Source organism: Balaenoptera musculus, chromosome 17 (genome assembly GCF_009873245.2).
Source record: "Balaenoptera musculus isolate JJ_BM4_2016_0621 chromosome 17, mBalMus1.pri.v3, whole genome shotgun sequence".
In the NCBI taxonomy this organism is placed as follows: Eukaryota; Metazoa; Chordata; class Mammalia; order Artiodactyla; family Balaenopteridae; genus Balaenoptera; species Balaenoptera musculus.
The window spans coordinates 12803156-12824137 of NC_045801.1; the positions used below are offsets into that span (position 1 = coordinate 12803156).

Here is a 20982-nt window from a genome sequence, read left to right on the forward strand (position 1 = left end):
ACTTTTGTAACACTTTGAGCTACTCAACTTCTGTGGATTGTATCCCCCTTTGAATTTAGGATGTAGGGTGTGACAGCTTGAAGCTATTAAGGTAGGACTTAGGATCCAGAATACAGGATCAAGAAAAAGACATTAAGGACTTGAATAAATTATTCTAGGGGTCAAAGCCAAAGACAGTAATTATTTATTGATTTATGGGTCATGGTGGATTTAAATCCCCAAGCGAGTACAGGGATCTGAAGATCTACTCGACGTTGAGACAATGAGATAATTAGAACAGCGATAGTAACTTCCATTTGCCTATGTAGTCAGTGTTCTAGTTTCTGGTTTGGACCGTGGGGTTTTCAAAGGCTTAAAACTAATAATAACAACATTCAAAAATGCCTTTTCATGTTCTAGTGATAAGCACGTGTCATGCACGTCCCGGTGTGAAAGACGTTGGAAGAAGGGGAGTTTGTTGTTTCCAAAATAATGACTCACATGACAAAGAGTAACTATGTTTTATTTTATGATCTGAACAGTAGCATTTCCATATTGGCCACTTCCCAGGAGCAACCGGTGAATCTCATTTAACAAATGGTTAAGGTAGGAGTGGATGAGCCGTGGGTTTCTCATTGTGAAAGGAATAATTCAGCAATGAACAACAAAATAAAAACAAAAACAAAACAAAACGAAAAAAGAGGAACCGAGGTCCCAGCAGCCCTAAATGCTGAACCTCAAGTCACGTATTCCACTTGATTGGTGACTCCTGGCCTCGTGACCGGCCAGTTTATTGCTACTGGCTTGTCTGAGAGGTGGTCTAGCACAGGTTAAGCCTGGGTTGGAATCCTTGCTCTACCCCTCATTATCAGTGGACCTTGGGCACGTGGATAAGTCTTGCTGTGCCTCAGTTTCCCTATTATGGGGAAATCAACAGTACCTCCTTCATACGGTTGTTGGGGAGTTATCATAAGGAAAGTGCATAGAAAAATGCCTGGCACTTAAATAGTTACCCCTTGGGTCAGTCCATCAGGCCCCAAACCAAAAGCATTCTTGTACTGCAGACACAGGATGAGCTAAAGCATGATAGCAAAGTGATACGTGTTTTTCAACAAACATGGGACCTGGATTCAGCCTTTTACTGTGTGGCTAAGGAGAAGTTATATAACCACTCTGAGCTTCTATATTCCCTTGTTTGTAAAATAGGGTTAATAACTTGCCTCCCAGAGCACCTGGTAGGAGCAGGCAAGCAGCAAAAGTTGGTCCCTGCTCTTCCCCCATCAACTGTTTCAATGGGCAGGACGCCTGGACTGCAATGGAGCTGGGGAATGGCATGGAAACTCCAGAGTTTTTCCTTCATCTTCCTCCCAACCCCCAGTCCTCACCCCCCTTTGTGTTCTTAACTGTTATCTTTAACCCTTTTGCCTACCTCTAACCCTCTCACCAGCCTACTGCCCTTTCATTCTTTGAAGTATCAACTCTAGCCCTTATCACAAATCTCCAGGAAGCATCTTATAACCCTGAGAACTTAAAGACCTTAAGGCCCCAGACCCATTAGAACAAAGGAAAGCCCTCACCCTTTCTTAAATAACTTCTTTTCCCATCTTCTAAGCTCACTCCCTTAAGGGCCAAATTCTGTTAATTTGTAATTGATGAAAAGAGAATGAGGAAGAAAAAAAAAAAAAAAAAGAAAAGAAACAAAACACTCACAACTTAAGATCTGGCTCAATTATATTTGCCAGGCATTTTATTTTTTTCTAAAAACAATAGAAAAAAATCAACTTTAAAAAGGAAAATGTACTTAAATAAAAAAATTATGGTATAACTGCTATAAAGGTTTTATTAAAGTTATTTACATTTAATGGCTATATTTACAAAGGAAAATTGGATAAAGTTCAGGATTTCGTAAAAACAATTCTTAAATACAAATCTGTTAAAGGAAAAAAAAAAAAAAGATGGTAAGCATAAAAAAAGTTCTTTTATGCCCAAAGTCCCATTTGAGGCAGTTTATATTATGGCTAAACCTTTCAGTCTTAAGATCCAGCCAAGGTTGTGAGGTTGATCATGCATTATGCAAAAAGTTCATACGTAGGGAGTTCTGTCAGAAGGAATCGTTTTCCTCACTTTCCCTTAGTAACCAATGAAAATTTCATGAGGGATTCATTCCAGTTCCTCCCTCCAATAGGTCAATTTATGCGCAAGAGTTCCGTAGCTGTTCAAGTTTGAGTTTCAACTGTTCTCGCCTCTTCCGCAACTCGTCTTTTTCTGAAATGAGCTTTTGCTCCTCTGCTTGGACAGACAGGATGTATGCTGTGGCTTTTTTAAGGATAACTACCTTGGGGGCCTTTTCATTGTTTTCTAACTCCGGGATCTGGTCACGAAGGGCAAAAAAGCTGCGTTTCAGCTCGTTTCTCCTCTGGCGTTCCAAGACGTTGTGTGTCCGCCTCTTGTCATTCTCCTCGGTGTCCGAAGACCTGGGGCTGGCACATTTGCGATTGTTGCTGATCTGTTTCAGGACCCTGCCACTGTCCAACTTAGCCCTCTTGGCGGCGGGACAGTCCTTCCTAGTGGAGGGGGGCGCTGCATAATTGTGCTGATGGGTGGACACGTGGCATCTCTTAAGGACCAGCGGGCTGTGAGGAGGTTTGCTGTGGCCTCCGGCAGAGGGTGACCCCGATTCTGACCTTTTGGCAGGGGGCTGCCTCTTTTCCACAGAAACAACATCAATTTCTTCCTCATCCTCTTGTTCTTCCTCTGTACGAAGAGAAAAAGAAATCACCCGGTTAGCAAAGGTTTCCTTAAAGCAATCAGTGACCAGATTAAATCAATACTGTGCAAATACAAGGCATTATTAGGTAAGAAAGGACCCTGAGGAATTCCCTGGCAGTCCAGGGGTTGAGACTCCATGCTTCCAATGCAGGGGGTGCAGGTTCCATCCCTGGTTTGGGAACTGAGATTCACACACTGTGTGGCGTGGCCAGAAAAAAAAAAAAAAAAAAAGGACCCGGGCACAACGTTATCCCCAGAGAACTAGCCAATGGTCTCTGCTCTTCTTCTCATGAAGAGACAGTCTCAGGGAGGAAAATGACAGCTGGGTTTATGGCACAGACAAGAAAATTACAATTTACCAGGATACAACATTGATGCAAATTCTTACCTAAGACTTAATGAGGTGCTGGACACACCCAAACAAAGCACATTCCCAAGCACCTTCTCTTTGCAAGGGACTTTACCAAGAACCCTTCAGGTGTTGCAAATGATAGCTGCAAATCTTTGGTATGACTTTAGCAATCCCTATTTTACTGGAAGTGAAAAAAAAAAAAAAAAAAAGTCTTGCAGCTTTGCCAAAAGTCCTAGGGGGTGGGGGATGGAAAAAAGGAGTACAGTTTTGGAAAGGACTTGCTTTGTAGTGTTCAAAAGAGGCTGGAAAGATCCCAGCTCCTCAGTCCATACATTTCTGAGGCACTTTCACTGGCTTACAGCACTCAGGTGGATGGCTGCCCAGCTTCTGCCCACTGCCCCTCTTCGTTTTTGTTGATCTGCAGTCCATTAAATTCCAACAGCTTCTCAGAAGTTCAGGGAGGTCATTCATTCACTCTCGAAGAGATCAATCCTCTCTTAACTTCATCACGATCCCCCCACCCCCCCAGGGCAATTAAAATGCTTAAGAGGGGTAAAGAGGGAGCGGATTGAGTTGCTAGATAAGCTAGAAGATTTAAAAACCCAAATGAAATTCCTAAGGGGAGGGAGGGGAAAGGAGGGGGCTGGCCACGAGGGCGATCTTAGGGGAAGGAATGGGAGGAACACTAAAGCCCAGTGTTTCAGGGATGAGGAGCTCCCAGACCCTTCCAGGCCTGCCATTTCTTTTCCAAATATAAGAAAAGAGAAAAGGCAGGGGCCACGGAAGTGGCCCCTTGCATTGGCAGCCAGTGAGAATGGGAAAGACAGCCAGCCACCCCCTCTGACGGGCCTGGAGGGTCCCAGCTTACCAGAGTCGCTGCTGGTGGTGGGTGGTGTCTCCTCGTGGAGCGCCAGGGGCTCGGGACTGGCCCGCGGGGAGGACGCGGCGGAGGAGAGCAGAGAGTCCGAGGACGGGGAGAAGGCGGTGGAGTCGGGGGAGGCGCAGGGCTTGGGCGAGCTGCTGTCGTTGAGCGGGTAGGGGAAGACCACGGAGGGGTCGATGCATTCGGAGGCGGCGGCGCTCAGGTCCTGCAGGTACAAGCTGGAGGTGGAGCAGCCGCCGTGCCCGCGGGCGGGGCTCGGGCTGCCGCTGTCTTTGCGCGCAGCCTGGTAAGAGGCCAGCTTCTCCGAGACGAGCTTGGCGGCGGCCGAGAAGCCGCTCCACATACAGTCCTGGATGATGATATTTTTGATGAAGGTCTCATCGTCGGGGTCGCAGATGAAGCTCTGGTTCACCATGTCTCCTCCCAGCAGCTCGGTCACCATCTCCAGCTGGTCCGCCGAGGAGAAGCTGCCGCCGCCGCCGTCGTCTCCCCTGGGGGAGAAGGACGCGACCGTGACGTACGAGGGCGAGCAGAGCCCGGAGCGGCGGCTCGGGGACAGGGGCGGGGTGGGCAGCAGCTCGAATTTCTTCCAGATATCCTCGCTGGGCGCAGGCGGCTGCAGCTCGCTCTGCTGCTGCTGCTGGTAGAAGTTCTCCTCCTCGTCGCAGTAGAAATAAGGCTGCACCGAGTCGTAGTCGAGGTCATAGTTCCTGTTGGCGAAGCTGACGTTGAGGGGCATCGCGGCAGCCTGCTGGAGGGGGCACACAAAGGCGGGGGCAAGTCTTCAGTTAAGGGGGTCTTGGTTGGTGCCGAAATCCCGCGCAGCGCGCAGCGCGCGCCACAATCCAGAACCACTCCCCTTCCAGCGCTGTTCCCAAATGGGGCCGGCGGGGGGGGGGCAAAAAACCAAAACAAAAAGGCACCCTTTTACCCCCTCTGGGTGACCCTCAGACACACACTTGGCGAAGCAGCTCCATAGCGCCCGCGGAGCTTCCGTCCCCCGGGAGCCCGGAGCGCCAAGTCCGGGAGTCGGCCCGGCGACCGCCGAGCAATCGAAATCGGCTTTGGCCTCCTTAACAGGCCGGGGGAGGCGGCGATGGTGGTGGTGGTGGTGGTGGCGGGGGGTGCGGAATACGATCTGCCAAACGCCGAGGCGCAAAGTTTTGCGCCACCTGAAGGAGGCTGCGAGAGGCGCCGCGGCGGGAGCGGCTGCGCGCGGCCCCCTCCCGCGCCGGGGCCCCTCGCGCCGCGCCCGTTCCCACTCGCGCCCTTGCCGCGCTCCTTCCCCCGCCGGCGCCACCGCCCCTCCCAGCCTCCCTTCTCCGCCTCCTGCATCCCTACCCCCAGCGCGCCCCCCTTCCTTCCTCTGCCGGCTTTTCTTCTTTTCCCTCGCGGGCTGGAGTGGCAAGCTCAGCTTCGAGCCTTAACCCCCGCCCCGCCAATACATAAAAGGGGAGTGTTAAATAATAACAGGGGCACCTCCCTTCAACACCCAGTACAGCGCCGCAACTGCGCCAGAGACCCTGCTACGATTCCGCGCCCGGAGCCGGGCGTCTTCCCCTCACCCGCCGAGGGTAGCAGCTGTTCTGGAAAAGCCCCGAGCCCCGCTCCTTGCCGTCCTCCGCATCTCAGGGGCCCAGGGACACCCGCGCGGGGACACCAGAGGCGGCCTGGGAGCCAAGGCTGGGCGCAGAGATTTGTCCTCGTTTCCCCCCGAGTCAATAATTCCAGGAGAATCGGACACATCTTTGCCCCAGCCTCCCTTTCCCCCCCACTCCCCGCGCCTCGCCAACACCAAATCTTAACCTCTCTGTAGACCAAGATCTTTAATTTTATTATCCTTTTTAAAAGCCAAATGCCAACTTCTAAAAGGAGCCGGGGGCGAATTGGAAACGCCGCGGGGATCGGCGGGCGGGACGAGCCGCAGTGTGTCTGTCTCCGGCTGTCAGAAATGCGGTAAGCCGAAATTTAAATGCCCTTTCCGAGACGGGGAAAAGTCAGAGGCTGCGGAGCTCTCTCGCTCACACACGCAATATGTAATTCTTACTCCAAGGAGCTCAGGATGTAAAGGGTTTTCTGCCACCGAGAAGCATACCCTTCTCTTCTCCTCCCAAAAGGCCAAAAGCAATTAATGCAATAAAGGAAGAATGTCCAACCGGCCGGGGTCAGCGTCCATCTACATACGCAAAAACCTCTCAAGGCTACTTTCAAAAACGCACCCTGTTTTCCCTCTGCCTTCCCCTCTCCCATCTTGACAAGTCACTGTACCCCGACCCAGTTCTGGTTCGTCTTCACTCCACCCCGACCAACCACAACTACTCTGAGAAAAGTGTCAATAGCGCAGGAATGGGAGAAAAGACACACCGATCCGGGCATTCGACTCATCGCGGCATTACTGCGGTAGCAAAAATAAATTAAAAGGCCAATAGGTCCGGGTGCTCACCGGGTTTTCCACTCTCCGAAGGAAATCCAGCGTCCAAAAAGCGGCGAGGAGCGCCTTTCAGAGGCGCTGGTCGTGGGCAGCGGCGGGGAAAAGTGACTCCCCCAAAAGGCAGAAGAGCCTCTCCGCGTCCGGGGAGTCGCGTTGTCGCTCGGGTGTTGTAAGTTCCAGCGGGCAGTGGGCAAAGTTTCGCGGATGCGGCGCGGGTGGCGGGCCGCTGGCGGGGGTCGGCGGGAAGGGTGGGGTGGGGGCGGCCGGGCCCGAGGCGCAGAAGCCCCCCTTTCACTCCGGATCTCCCTTCCCCGGGCGCCCGGAGCGCGACTCCGCTCGCTCGGCTGCCTCTGCTCTTCCACCCTCGAGGGCCCGCCCGCTCGCTCCCTCTGCCTCTCGCTGGAATTACTACAGCGAGTCAGATAAAGCCCCGAAAACCGGCTTTTATACTGCTAAGGCACGGCCCCTCCCCTCTGTTCTCTTTTTCCCGCCAAGCCTCTGAATAGCCCTGCCCTTCCAGAGGCAGTTGGGGAGCCAGGCGGCGGCCGGGGCGCGGCGGCAGCAGGGGCAGCCGCGAGATGCGCAGCCCGGGGGTCCTTGGCCGCGCAGACCCTCGCCTATAAAAGGCCGGTGGGCGGGGATTCACAGGAGAGGATCTTTTTTCTTTCTCCCCCGCCCTCAGCTTTGGGAACCCGGGAGGGGCGCTGGTGGGGAGGGAGGGCCGGAGGGGAGGAGACTCAGCCCTTTGAGCCTGGCACTCCAGTGCGCCGAGCTCTCGGATGTAAACACAGTAATAGCGCCGCATGAATTAACTGCGCGCGCCTACCATTTTCTTTTGCTCCCGCTCAAACCTTCTCTCTTTCTCTACTGCTGGCTCCTCTGGGGCAGCGCTCTGTTTGACAAACAGCATACTTGTCCTCTGTGCTTCAATCATCGCGGGCAGAACAGCTGAGCTCTTCGCGCTGAGCATACACCGTGTACCCACGGCCACGCCACGCACGTCCCGGGCGAACGGGCGCCTCCCTAAGGCCGGGGAAAGGGTAGCATTTGGAAAATAAGTCCTACGAAGAGAGGCGGAAAGAAGGGGGTATTGACTGGCGCGCGCTCTGAGTGTGTGGGGCATTGAGTGGCGATGGGGATAAATGATCAGAGGTATAGGGAGGAAAATGGTGCCTGGAATTATTAAAATAATTCAGCAACGCACTGCCACGTATACTTGGAGAACGCGTTATGAATAAACACCCACTGTATTTGTTGGGGGGGGGTGTTATGCATTCTGTGTGTGTGCAGCTATCTCAGCGGGGTACCGTCCACCCAGAATGAGTCCCCCAAATTGCTGCCAAAGCCGCAGACGACCCCCCCCACCCCCGGCCCCGCCCGCGCAGACCTACACGGATCTCCGCGGGAGCCCGCTTTCCCCCCCACCCAGTACGCGCTAATCCCTGAGATCCTTCTGCGGGTCCCGGAGCTGGAGTAAGGCAGGAGCGCGCCTGCGGGTGCGCGCCGCGGGACCCCTCCCCTCCCCCGCCCGCTCTCGGCAGGTCTGCACCCCCAGCCCACCCCCGCGCTTCTCACTCGGAGTTCCCAATTCCGCAGCCGGGTTTCAGAAAAGAGACGAATCCTCTCTGCGCCCCGTGGTGTCGGTTTGCACACTCTGGGGCTCCCAGGTTTGGGGAAAATCAAAGGCGCTAGACGGAAGGATACTGACTGGGGAGGGGGGGAGGCGCGAGCCGTGGGACCAGACTCCCCAGAAGAGGGAAGGAGGCGAGCTGGCGGATCCACCCTGGGGAGTCAGCAGAGTCCCTGGTGAAGAAAACCGTTAACTCTTTCCTCCTCGGACAAATCGGACGTTGACTTCCTTTCTGGGTCTGCTTTCCTCTTTATTATTGGACAAAAAAACAAAAAACCAAAAAACAAACAAAACCCACATCGATTCTGATCTAAGGAGAGGGGCCAAGTATTACTTCCGTGTCTTTTTTTTTTCGGAGGGGGGGTTGTCTTGAGCCAATTAAAAAAGCCAATTAAAAATTGGCCGAATTTCAGGCATTGATTTCCTAGTTCACTGACTCTATACATTTTTTTCTGAATACCATAGTGAAGTACGTATGCCTAATCCACGTACATGTATGTACATTTCATGTACACGTCGACCTAGAATTTTGCCCAACACGGCACATGACTTGTTCGCTCCCTCAGTGAATCTATATTTAATATACAATACATATTCCCTCGGGATTTGCTATTCTGCACTACACTAGGGCCTTAAAAACAGGCAATCTTCCCCAGCCCTGGTCCCTCACCCAAAGACATTTTAAGTAAACTTTTCCACGCCCCTCCCCCCTCATTCCAAAAGAGAAAAAAATTCGGGGCAGGGAGGGGCTCGCGTATAACATGCTTGTGTTCGAGATAGATTATTACCCGTTGAGTTTGCTGCTCGGCGTTCAATTGTTAAATGAGTAGTAACTTCCTCCAAATCAGGTACACGGCACAATTCTGTTTTAAGGATTGCAGATTACTCCAGCCTCCAGGCCTTTGCCGCAAACGCGGGGAGTGACCAATCCCTGGTCGGGGCTTTGCTGCAAAGCGTCTTTCCCTGCCCCCTCCCAGGGCTGCACCCGAGCCCGGGGTTTGCGAAAGTAAAGTAAGTGTGCCCTCTACTGGCAGCCTAGAACGCTGCGTCCGGATGCCACCCGAGGGCGTGGGGGTCGGGAGGGGGCAGGGGCGGCCGGAGTGCAGGGTACCCAGCGGGGCGAAGGATGGGGCGGTTCCTTAAAATGAGTTTCCAGCCACCTTTTTCAGATTCCTTCAGGCCGACTGCGGACAGGCGGAAGAAGAGGAATCGCTGGAGAGAAAAGTGGTTCAGAGGCGGCTCTTCAATCGCATAAGTGGTGGTGAAAATTGATCCATCACTACTTATGGACAACAAGCATCACCCTATAGAGAACTGATGCTATTTATGGGAAACGTGAAATAATTAACAAGTACACACACGAAAAAAATTTCCAGCAAAATTCTAAAGCAGCAAAACACACTTTAGTCTACACATCTTAGAAAGCCATCATCTTCTAACCACCACATTTTAGAGAAAGACACTGATTTATTATTTTTTAAATGAAAAAAAATTGGTGAATAGCCAGACCTTTTCGTAATGATGGGGGCGGGGTTTGAGATTCCATTGAAAAAAAGTGTAAAGGACCATTCTAATAAAAAGTTTTCATACCAAAACAACTGAGCAATAAAGGTCGAAGAAATGTGAGGTAAATTTACATAGCATGCTTAATAGGTGTGAATATTTCAAGTGGGTTTTTTTTTTTAAAGATGTTTTTGATGTGGACCATTTTTAACATCTTTATTGAATTTGTTACAATATTGTTTCTTTTTTTATGTTTTGGTTTTTTGGCCACGAGGCATGTGGGATCTTAGCTCTCCAACGAGGGATCGAACCCTCACCCCCTGCATTGGAAGGCAAAGTCTTAACCACTGGACCGCCAGGGAAGTCCCCTTCGAGTGGGTTTTTATGATGAGAAGGATGTTCGACAGTGTCTGATCACCTAGATATATCCTCAGGAAATTTGGCAACAGGGGATCCTTTCTAGAAGAGGTCTCTTAGGGTGGTTCCCCAGGAATCTGGCACTTTTGGCATTACTCTGCTGGAGGCTGAATGACTACTCTCTATTGGGGCAGAAAAAAACCCAAAACACCAAAAAACAACCAACCCACAAAAACACAAAACCAATCAATCAAACAACAGCAAAAAAAATGTAGGTCTAGTTTGACTGCAGAGGGTAGTTTTTGAAAGTTGCTAAAGATGGCAGATATACCCTGTCTTAAGGTCTGACTACCGAACAATTGCAGCCAGGTATAGGAGATGTGAACCCCAGGCAGAGATGCTGTTGGTGGGTTCAGGACTCATCCTTCTTCTCTCCCTGGCTGGTGATATCACCTGGGGTGTTATTTTCAAGTAACAGCCTGGAGTTGTTCTGTACTTCCAAATAAGGTAGGAGCCATCCCATTTTACAGCCGAGGAAATGGAAAGTCACATCTCAGCAACACTTGACTTAAGGGACTTCACTATCTTTCTTTTAGTAATTTTTAAGAACCATTTGACCTAGAAGAGACATTTGCTAGGTTGAGAAACGGCAGGGGAGATAAAAACTAATAATATCATTCGAGACTACCAAAGGGATGTATGTTATTGTAAAAGAAACATTATAAGTAGAAAAAGGAATAAAAAAAACGTAAAGAGTTTCTGAACCTGATCACCTGGAGACAGCTGATGAAGTTTGTCTTTTAAGAAAACTTTTTACGGGACAACCTCAGTCTTTCTATCACTTCCTTTTGGAAGTCAGTGGAAAGTGTCTATTGAGTGAATATTCCCTGTTTGCTGGTCTGAGGAGATTCTAAGGCTGTGTCTCTCCTTACTTTTTTGGGTGCTGCTGGGTTTCTAAGAAGAGGCAGGTCGCCCGAACCGCAGCTCTGTTATCACCCAGAGGGTTGGGACTCCAGGTAAACAGTCCAGTAAGATTGCCTCACAGAAGAGAAAATTGTGTCACCACAGGAAACATTTTTTCCTCCAGATGGTATAACTAAGAGTCATTCATTCTCACAACTGCATATTCTCACAGTGATAGTCGTGTGTCACTTTCATACTTAGGAAAAATGAAGTACAGAAAGAATGAGCAACTTGACCAGACTTTCTCCTTTCTTTGAAGACACATAATGGAGAGATTCAGAATGTGTGACTTGTATGACATAACACGTCCCTGTCCCCCACCCCTTCTTTGAATATCTCTTCTCCCACCCCTCAGAAAGTTTCCTATGGGTCTTCCACAGATAAGAGTAGTGGAAAGAAACTGGACCCCGGTGATCAAAAAGCTAGCTCCAACCTGGAGATGAGATAGAAAGTCCCTCAAAGGTGGTTGGCATGTTATTTCAAAAACTCTTCAAGTCACTGAGGCCTGTCAAGGAAGGGGTGGGGGAAGAATGATAAATACGTAGCTCCAGCAGAAAGATCATTTGGAAAGAAGGGCTGTTAGATTAAAATCCAAGCTAGCCAGGGAATGTTAGAGGAATAGAAAGTCTCACAAGCATTTTAATGCCGACCATGTGTCCCGATGAGAGGAGTACAGGAAAGCTCTCCAGCAGACAAGCAAATAAAATCTGGCATCATTAATTCATAAGAATGATATCAAAAACGGCAGTGAAGAAAATCTTTGTGCCCTTTTAAAAATGCATGTTTTTCAATGTTGCCCCACCTACTCTCGCTTCTAGCATACTGCATAAATTAAAGCAGCCAAGAAGGAAAAAAATTAGCAAGTATTTTTAACATAAAGCTCTAGACCCTACATTTCCTGTGTCGCATTGCGTATGTTCAGTTGCTTTCTTACCCACTGACCTTAGATTCTGGCGGAGGGTCCTAGCTGGACTCAGTAAACTCCAGTCTCCTCTCTAGCTTGGCATTCTTCTTTTATTCCTTAGTGCTTCGCTGTAATCCTGCCTTACTTTGTAGCTGCTAGAGTAGACAAATGGTTCCTTTGTTTAGCCTCTTCAAAGGCTCGGTTTATTGTTCCGTAAGTGCCAAACCCAAGCAAATCTCAGAAGTTTCCACACTTTCGCTCACTTGGCCTGTCTTCGCTATGGTCCTTTTGGGCAACATCTGTCTCCAGGATGGACCCTCGCTGGGTTGGAGGTGGAGATGACTGAAAAGGAGACTCACAGGGGGAAACTTTTGCTTTTCGACTTTCGTCTGGAAGCCAGGGGGCTAGGAGCCTGTTCCTTTTACGGGCTTGCGGAGATCCCAAACCAAAGCTTCTGGCTTTCTGCGAGTAGCTCACCCTTGGTTGCTCTTATTTTTAAATTCTGTTCCCTCCGTAACTACTTTTAAATGGACTTTGCTACAGAAGGAAATTTCTTGAACGTACCTAGAGACTGTGGATCACCAAAGCCAATGGCCCTTTCTCATTTTCCATTTTGACTTTGCTGCTGCCAGGGAAACTGATGGCTGTTGGAAATAATTGCTTCTTTTGTAAATCAGTGGTTCTCGACTGAAGGCAATTTTGCCTCCAGGGGACATTTGAAAATGTCTGGAGACATTTGGGGTTGTTACAAAGGGGTGTTACTGCTGGCATACGCTGGGTAGCGACCAGGGATGATTCTAAATGTCTTACAGTGCCCAGGACAGCCCCGCAACAGAAAGGTATCAGCCCTGATAGGTCAGGGTGAGAATCCCAGGGTAACTCCGCCTTCTCCAGATGTTATTGCCACATTTCCAGTTGCTTCTTCCGTTTCCCCCGTTGCCTCTCCTTCCTCTTTCACCTACTACAGGGAGCTGCTAGAATCGGCTTGCGGTGGGTTCCTAAGAGTTCCTAGTGCCCCACTCCGTTGAATCTTGCTCACTCATTCGTTCATTGCTAAATCTGGCAAGTTGCATGATGTCTCTGTACCCTACTTTTCTCATCGGTAAAATGGGACTACCAGTCATTAGAACATCTTTCTTACTGAGGATGTTGTAAGGATTAAATGAGATAATGCATTTGATACAGAGCCTGGTGCCTGGCGTACACTCAGAAATGCTAGCAATTGTTAGAATGGATCCCTGATTTAGCAGAAAATTATGGATTGAGCTCTTTGAAGTTTAATGTATCAGTATTTCATGGTGCTCCCCAGAGAGTTCCGTGACATTTTTGTCCCCTATCACTTCATCAAGCATGAAAAATGGTGGATGAATACAAGCCTGACTTTCAACAGATGAGAACCTGGAGTCTCGCCTCCCAAAGAGATTACGTAATGCTTGGTGACTAATTCCTAACCCACCCCTCTCCTGTCTCCATCTGCTGCAAGACTGACTGACCATTCCAAGCGTATGCCATTTTATAGACCCCTTCATCCAGAAAAAGCAAAATTCTGGAAGATCTGAAAGGTTGAATTATGCATTGTTCTTATTTAATACAAATCCAGGCATTATGTTAGAATTTCCCTCCTTTGACTGAATTCATGTGCTGTCCAGTGGCTGATCCCCAGGGTGTGGTCCTGGGAGCCCTGGAGCACAGGGAAGTATTTTGGTTCCTGGCCGGATAAGGCTTCTGCTGGAATTTGCATCTGTTTTCTTGTCCTGGTGAGCTGACCCAGACATTGGAAAAGCTTTTCCTTTAAAGCATAGCCTAACACCCAGATTTAGAAACTCTTTCTAACTTCGAACCCACATTTCCCCCATCATGTTTTAGATCAAGGGTTGCAGACTAGGATGATTACAGGGGCCCAGCAGGGAATGTTGATGAGGAAGTCAATAGGGAGTGGTGGGGACTGTGAAAAACGGGAGAACATTTTGCCTGTGTGAAGCTGGCAGCAGCTACTCAGCACCTATGGGGTGTTGCCCTTCAATATGGGCCCTTTGGTGGCAACGTGTCCAGTTTTTCAGGGAAGGTGGAATTTCAGGTGTTCAAATGTTGGCAACTCATTTAAAAAATTATATGTAGAAGCAAAACCTGTCTGTGGGATAGATTCAGCCCGCAGGCTGCCTGTCTGAGATCTCTGCTTTTAGGTGTTAGTAAGCCAGCTAAAGAGTGTCCTGCTAGGAGCTTTTCCTGATGACTTTCCCCTTCCCTTGAGATTCTTAACTGTTCCCTCATGCTTTTGTGATAGAAAATCTAAAAGTTTACTGCTCTTATGGGTTTTTGTGACTCCTGGCTCAGAAGCTTCTGGCCAGGATGGATTGTGTCTTGTCTTTTCTTTTTTTTTGTGGCCGCGCTGCACGGCATGTGGGATCTGAGTTCCCTGATCAGGGATCGAACCCACACCTCCCCATCGCAAGTGCGGAGTCCCAACCACTGGACCACCAGGAAAGTCCAGGATGGATTGTGTCTTATTCACATTGGCATCCACCAAGAAAGCCTCCACGTTGCACAAGTCCAGGGCTGCCATTCACGGAGTCTGTGATCTCAAAGGCCTAGCACAGTGCCCGACACATGGTGGACCCTCCGTAAATGCTTATTGAATGAACACTATTAGAGGGACCTCCCAAGAGGAAGACATACCCAGCCCAGCCCAGTTTTAATCCAAAGAGAGAGAGAAGCTTTGAGAATTCCTCCTTGCTTCCATTCCACTGATGGGTGGGCCTTGTTCATGTGTGCTTGATGATAGGTGAGGCCCCGAGATAGTTGGGGAAGAGGGTAAAGGCAGAAGTCATCCAGATGAGTCAGTCCAGTGAACTGGACTCACTGACCAAAAAACAAAAGCAAGAGAATAAAAACTAAACCAAAGTTCACAACAGCACCCCCTGCAGGCCTCTTTCCTCACAATTTTATAATCCCACCCAGAGGAAAATCCTGCCAGAATTGAAGAGAGGAAGGGAGGTGTGGGGTGTGGGAACATGGTCATAGGAGCTGGGCCAGGGAGAAGCTCGTGTCAGACTTTTCACAGGGAAAGTGATGACCCTTTGTTGGGTCATGAAGTCAATTTAATTGGTAGTGGTGTGGTAGTTCACAAAAGTGGGCTAGCATAGAAGATATTAAAGCAATCAAAGAATGTTACTAAGTATGGTTTTATGAATCCTCTCTCTCTTTCTCTGTATGAACTTGGTTATAATGTGAGATGCAATGCATCTCTAACTGTCAGTTAAAAATGTTAGAAAGCCGCTGCATTATCTCATTATATCTCCATAGTAATCCTATGAGGTGTAGATTAATATTCCATTTTACAGATGGGTAAAATTGAGGTCTTGTAGGAACTTGTTCAAACTCACACAGTGAGTGGTAGAGGTGGAATTCCTCACCCAAATCCTTTTGATTCCACAGCCTTGGCTGAAGCTGCTCCACCACAAGCCTCAGTCAACCCTGATGCCCAGCACTTGCCATGTCTCTGCTGCTGCTGCTGCTGACCAGGGCCAATTTCCTTTAGAAAATGCTGGAGGAGTCAAATAGAACACTTTACTTCTCACTGCTACCCTTTCCCTGGTGTATAATGGCAAGGGATCAAGGACAACATGAGTGTCAAGACAGCGGATACAGAGAAATAGACGAGTCCTTGTCCTCCAAGGGGCTTGGTTCTCTCTCTGCTGGAAAATTTCATGAGGCAGCTAATATCTGTGTTGAGAAGTAGACTTTTGTGTTGGTGAGGGGATGAGGGCAGTGGAAGAGGCAGTTGTGGTGCACAGAGGAAAGAACACAGCTTGGCCGTCCTAGGAATCCCTGTAAGTCCCTGTAAGTCAATTCTTGCATTGACTTTGGGTGTGGAGCCTTCGAGAGATGACTTCACTGAACCGAGCCTCAGTTTCCCCATCTGTAGAAGATGGTGACAACCATAACTGCTCCCCAGACTTGTCCCGAAGGTTAACTGAGAATACAAGCTGTCCTCAAAAATCATAGCTGCTTTGTTGTCGTTAGGATTCGCAGAATTCTTTATCTCACAGCTTCCGCTTTCTTCATTTTTTCCAGATAGGAGTGCTATTGCTTACCTCGGGGGCTTATGCAAAGATTCTGTGAGAGCATGCATAGTAAGTTCCAAGCCGTGTTGCCCGAACTGGCATCTTGGTGGGTGCCTATACGCAGTAGGTCTTATTACTGAGGGTGAAGCAGAGGCTGGGTGACCTGCTCATTGCTTTCTGCTTGCACACGCAGGCGGTCACTGCCCCCCGCCTTCGGTCTGCAAAAGAAAGTGGACTCCTCTCTGTGACCTCAGTCCAAACATATTTACAGCCTTCAGAAACCCTTGCCTGCTGCCTGCGGGCCATCTTGGAATTCTCACCCTCGCTGCATCTCTGCAGGGAGGGATGTGGGAGATGGAGTCGATGTTGGAAACTGGCCAGGGGACTTCACAGGCCCAACAAAGAATTTTTTAAAAGGGTTGGTTTGGTAATAGGCAGAGGGGAATTCCGTGCATAAATAATAATTTATACAAGGCATGCCATCTGCTTCCCTGTCGAAGCATTAGTGCATAATTGCGGGCTCAATTCCCTTCCTATTCCTTGCTCTTTACCTTTCAACTCCTCAAATAATTATACTGACACCTCTCTGAGTGACTGGGTGGGAGGAGAGGCAGGAGGTGCCCGTTTGGATGCTTGCTGCAGACAGTGTGGCATAAAACTGAAATAATTTGTTGTCATGCATTAAAGGATTAAATACTAAATAAGAACATATTGAAGTTCTGGCCAGTATACCTGAATGTTGTGCTGGAAATTAATGAAAACTGGCTTCACTGGAGATAAACGACTGCAAATTAAGTTTGGTCTTTGAACAAAAACTCTGTCGTAGGATTCTCTAATTGGATTAGGGATCAAAACCTATGTGCCCCCAACCCCTCTCCTCGCTACGCTACCCTTACTTTGGCATCTACCAGAATGTTTTGAGACTCTTTATTTATGTATGAATTCTTCTGTCTCTCTTTGTAGCTTGGATAAATGTTGGCAGAGGAGGTGAAGGGTAAACCAGAATTTAGGGAGGAAGGAGGAGGTTAGGGGACCATTTTGGGAATCATGCTAAAGTACTTCGGGCAGAGACAGCAAATCGGCTTGAAGACCAAAATTTGCCTGCTGTTATGTTGCCTCAGATATAAGTTTTGACCTTCTCAGTATTTATAACATATTAAAACAGGTGCCAATACTTAGAAGTCGATAGGTTTCACGTAAAAATCTGAATGTCTGCCTTCCCTTGAAAAGTCAGCTTTGGTAATTTGGGGCCTAGATTCCCATGTGGATGGAGGTGAGAAGCAGTCAGCTGTTTCAGAAGGGCCTTAGGTTCTTCATTTTGCCTCAGTCTCTACCACTCCCTTATGTTGGCCACCCTCACTTTATTTATGACCTCTTTCTGGCTTCTGCCTGGTCTTTGTGGGCCTTTGAGTTTATGACCCCTGATTTATAAAATTTCCTGGTCAATTCATAGCTCTCATTATAAGGAAAAATTTCATCCTGAGAAAAGGGGTATTTAAGAAATATTTATTGAATAATGATGATATTAGCCAACATTAAGCACATACTTTGTGCCCATCTGTCTGACCCTATTTTTTGATAACAATTTTATTGAGATAAAATTCACATATCATACAATTCACCTATTTAAAGTGCATGGTTCTGAGAATTCCCTGGTTGTCTAATGGTTAGGGCTCCATGCTTTCACTGCTGAGGGTGCGGGTTCAATCCCTGGTCAGGGAACGAAGATCCTGCAAGCCATGAGGCAGCGGCCGAAGAAAAAACGTGCATGGTTCAATGGTTTTTAGTATATTCACAGGGTTACGCAACTATCACTACAATCAATTTTGGAACATTTTCATCACCCTCAAAAGTGACCCCTTACCTATTGGCAGCTACTCTCCATTTCCCATCAACACCCCAGCCCCGGGCATTGAGTACTCTACTTTCTGTCTCCGTGGATTTGTTTATTTTGGCCATTTCATGTTCATGGAATCAGACAATATGTGGTCCTTTGTGACAGTCTCTTTCATTTAGCACAATGTTTTCAATATTCATGTTGTAACATCTATCAATATTTCATTTCTTTTTATTAATGAATAATATTCCATGGTATGGATATATCGCATTTTTGTTATCTCTTCATCCATTGGGTTGTTGATGGACATTTGGGTTGTTTCTACTTCTTAATATTACGAATAATGCTGCTATGAACTTTCCTATGCACATTTTTGTGTAGACATGGGTTTTCATTTCTCTTGGGGATGAAAATGCTGGGTCATATGGTAACTCTATGTTTAGCCATTTGAGGAGCTTACAAACTGTTTTCCAAAGTGGCTGCACCAGTTTTTATTCCTACCGGCAGTGTATGAAGATTCTGATTTCTCCGTAACCTCACCAACCCTTGTTGTTATCTGTCTTTTTTATTACAGTCACGTTAGTTGGTGGGAAGCAGTATCTCATTGTGGTTTTGATTTGCATTTCCCTGATGGCTAGTAATATTGAGCATCTTTTCATGCGCTTGTTGGCCATTTGCCAGCCCTGTTTTAAGTGCTTAAGTGGGGGAATCCTTAGCTCCATGACAACTGCGTGAGATAAGTGCTGTTACTACCACACTTCCCCATGACATGCCAAGGTCAGGCATTTAGTTGCAAGCTTTCTTTTCAGAGGATGACATTAACCCTTATTACATACAAGGAAATTTTAGTTCCCAGTTCTGGATAGAAGTGCAAATCTGAAAAGAAGACTCAGATGCGTGGTTAGCACCCAGTAGCCAGTGCCTCAGTTAACTCGCATTTGTTGTGTTTTTCCTGACTCAGCACCTTTTCACACGCTCTTTCCTCTGCCTCGAGTAGTCCTTTTCCCTGGCTAACTTCTAGATTCTCCGAGAGGTTTCCCTGACCCTCCAGTCTAAATCTGAACACTTATTCACTCTCACAGCACTCTGAACAATTACCATAACAACATTCATTTATTAGTGTCTTTATATTTTCTCATCTTTCTTTTAAACAAAAGGTTTTGTTTTGCATGCTTATAATTAGGCTATATATGTACATTTGTATTCTGCTTTTTTCCCCATTTCACATGATATTACAAAATTGTCAGTGTAATTGAAAGTATAGTTTTAAATGACTACAAAGTATTCTGTGAAGTGATTATAAAATAACTCATGTAACCATTTCCTTTTTAAAAAAATGTTTAAATTGCTTCATCGCTTTTGCTATGGTAAATAACACCGATCTGAACATCTTGGGGCACAAAGGTTTTTTTCTGTGTTTAGGATTATTTCCTCAGGGTAGAGTCACAGAAGTGGAATTACTGACTCAGAAGCATTTGCAAGGCCCTTTATGTCTATTGCTAAAGTACTAGCAGAGAGAAGATGCTGTAGTGATTTAGACTGCCCCTAATATAGATGACAGTGTCAGCACTGGGTATATTATCATTCTAAGAAAAGCTTTGCTTTAATCTGCATTTCTTTGATTAACAGTGGGGACAAATCTAATAATTACACAAACAATGGAAGCACATCTTAATAGATATGCCAATTTAAAAAAGCAGATACTACATTATTGGTGCATTTTCCTGTAGGAGCCCAAGAAAGACTGAATGAGGGCATTTGTTGGTGAGGATAAGAGAGTGAGGTGGCCTGAACAGCGTCAATAAAACTGCTGATAAGCGGATTTGCAGATAAGGCAGAAGGACATATGCTGGACTATTCCTCTGTAGCTCATTTTTTACACCTTATCAGAATAGAGGCCTGCTCCCCTGTAAACGAGGGGCTACACTTGACAGTGCAATGAAAAGATATGCACATTGCAGGTAGACAATCAGAGCTGCTGGAGGCTGCTCCCAGAGCGTGTGACGGGACTTAAGATGGAAAATGTTGTGATTGGAAGAGCCTTAGCGAACCCTGGGAGGTTAAGAGTCTTCAAACATTTTATTTTAGTTTAATTTACCAGGGGAATATTTTATTTCTTTGGGATATTTCAACATGGAACCCAGGATGGGGAGTGGGAGGGGGAGGCAGGAGGCCCATTTAGTCCATTCCCTCGTTCACAGAGAGATGTTGGCCCTTGTCTCCAGATGAGGTTACAAATGCAATTCCAGAGACACACTGAGAGGATGGAGAGAAGATTTCCATCTTTAGACTTTCCTCTAAGCACTGACATGTATTCATCACTTAGACCTCACAGCAACCCCTTCAGATGCATATCATTCTTATTTATACCTTGCAGAAGAGGTGACTACTACATGAGAAGGTTAAATCTTCTTTCTAGGATCAAACAGTTAGTAAACAATGAAGCTGGGATTCAAACTCAGGCAGTGTGAAGAGGGCAGAACAGAGACTTTCAAATTGGAGAGCAAAAATTATGATTAAGTCACTGGGAAAATGTGATCCATTGTGGTAGATCTCCTGATTTAGAAAAAAAAAAGCTAAAATTTCCTTGCAAGTGGGATTAGCCAACCTTGGCTTCCTGAAAGATATCAGTTAAATCAAACAGTTGAAATAGGATGTCAGGGAAGATCAACAGACCCATACATAGCCATTTGAGGGCCAAGAACCTGAAGAAAGAATTGGGACATTCTTATCAATAATCCATTCACTTGTTTATTCTCACATTCATAATTGATGAAGTGGGCAGTGAGTGGTCAGAGAAAAGAAGCCCTCAGGTTCAAATCCTGCTGTCCCTGCTCTATAAATTGGGTCAAAAATCTGAGCCTCAGTCCTCTTATCTTTAAAATGGGAATAATAATGGTATCTACCTCATAGAGTTCTTGGGAGGAATAAATCAGATAATGCATATAATGTGCTTCTATTGCTGGCACATCATAAATACTCAATAAATGTTACCTGTTAATATTTAGTCATTCTTTCTTTCAACACGTATTTGTTTAGCCTCACCTGTACTCCATTGGGTTGGTAGAAATGTCTTGGATGACCCAGGAAGGGGATAAGATAAAATTCTGAGGTCAAAGGTTTTAGGTACAAAGCCTCTTGCTGTGAAATGTGTTGATGGGTGAGAATTTTTGAGAGATAGGACTGCATAACTTATTTAAGCATAGAGATAGATCAGGAGAAAGGGAGTGGACCCAAGGTCTACTGGGAACACAGACTCAGACACACCCAGAGGAAAGGCTTTCCCACATGGATTGTGAATTGTGTTCCT

The 20982-nt window shown here is 47.2% G+C and overlaps 1 protein-coding gene across 4 annotated transcripts; it reads right to left on the reverse strand.

Annotated features, from left to right (window-relative positions):
* Positions 1-1700: 1700 nt before the first annotated feature.
* On the reverse strand, positions 1701-8125 carry MYC (MYC proto-oncogene, bHLH transcription factor). Of its 4 annotated transcripts, none has more exons than XM_036830573.1 (4): positions 7990-8125; positions 6427-7437; positions 3969-4731; positions 1701-2733 (listed from the first exon to the last, which is right to left on the reverse strand). In XM_036830573.1, exons 3-4 carry the CDS (start codon positions 4720-4722, stop codon positions 2171-2173), a joined length of 1317 nt encoding a protein of 438 aa, XP_036686468.1. In that variant the 5' UTR covers positions 4723-4731; positions 6427-7437; positions 7990-8125; the 3' UTR covers positions 1701-2170. The 4 variants fall into 4 exon arrangements, 3 of the variants coding, with proteins under 3 accessions (XP_036686468.1, XP_036686467.1, XP_036686469.1); XR_005017048.1 differs by lacking the exon at positions 7990-8125 and adding an exon at positions 3137-3281 and having other exon boundaries at positions 2597-2733; positions 3969-4734; positions 6427-6566; XM_036830572.1 differs by lacking the exon at positions 7990-8125 and having other exon boundaries at positions 1802-2733; positions 3969-4734; positions 6427-6587.
* Between the last annotated feature and the right edge of the window lie 12857 nt (positions 8126-20982).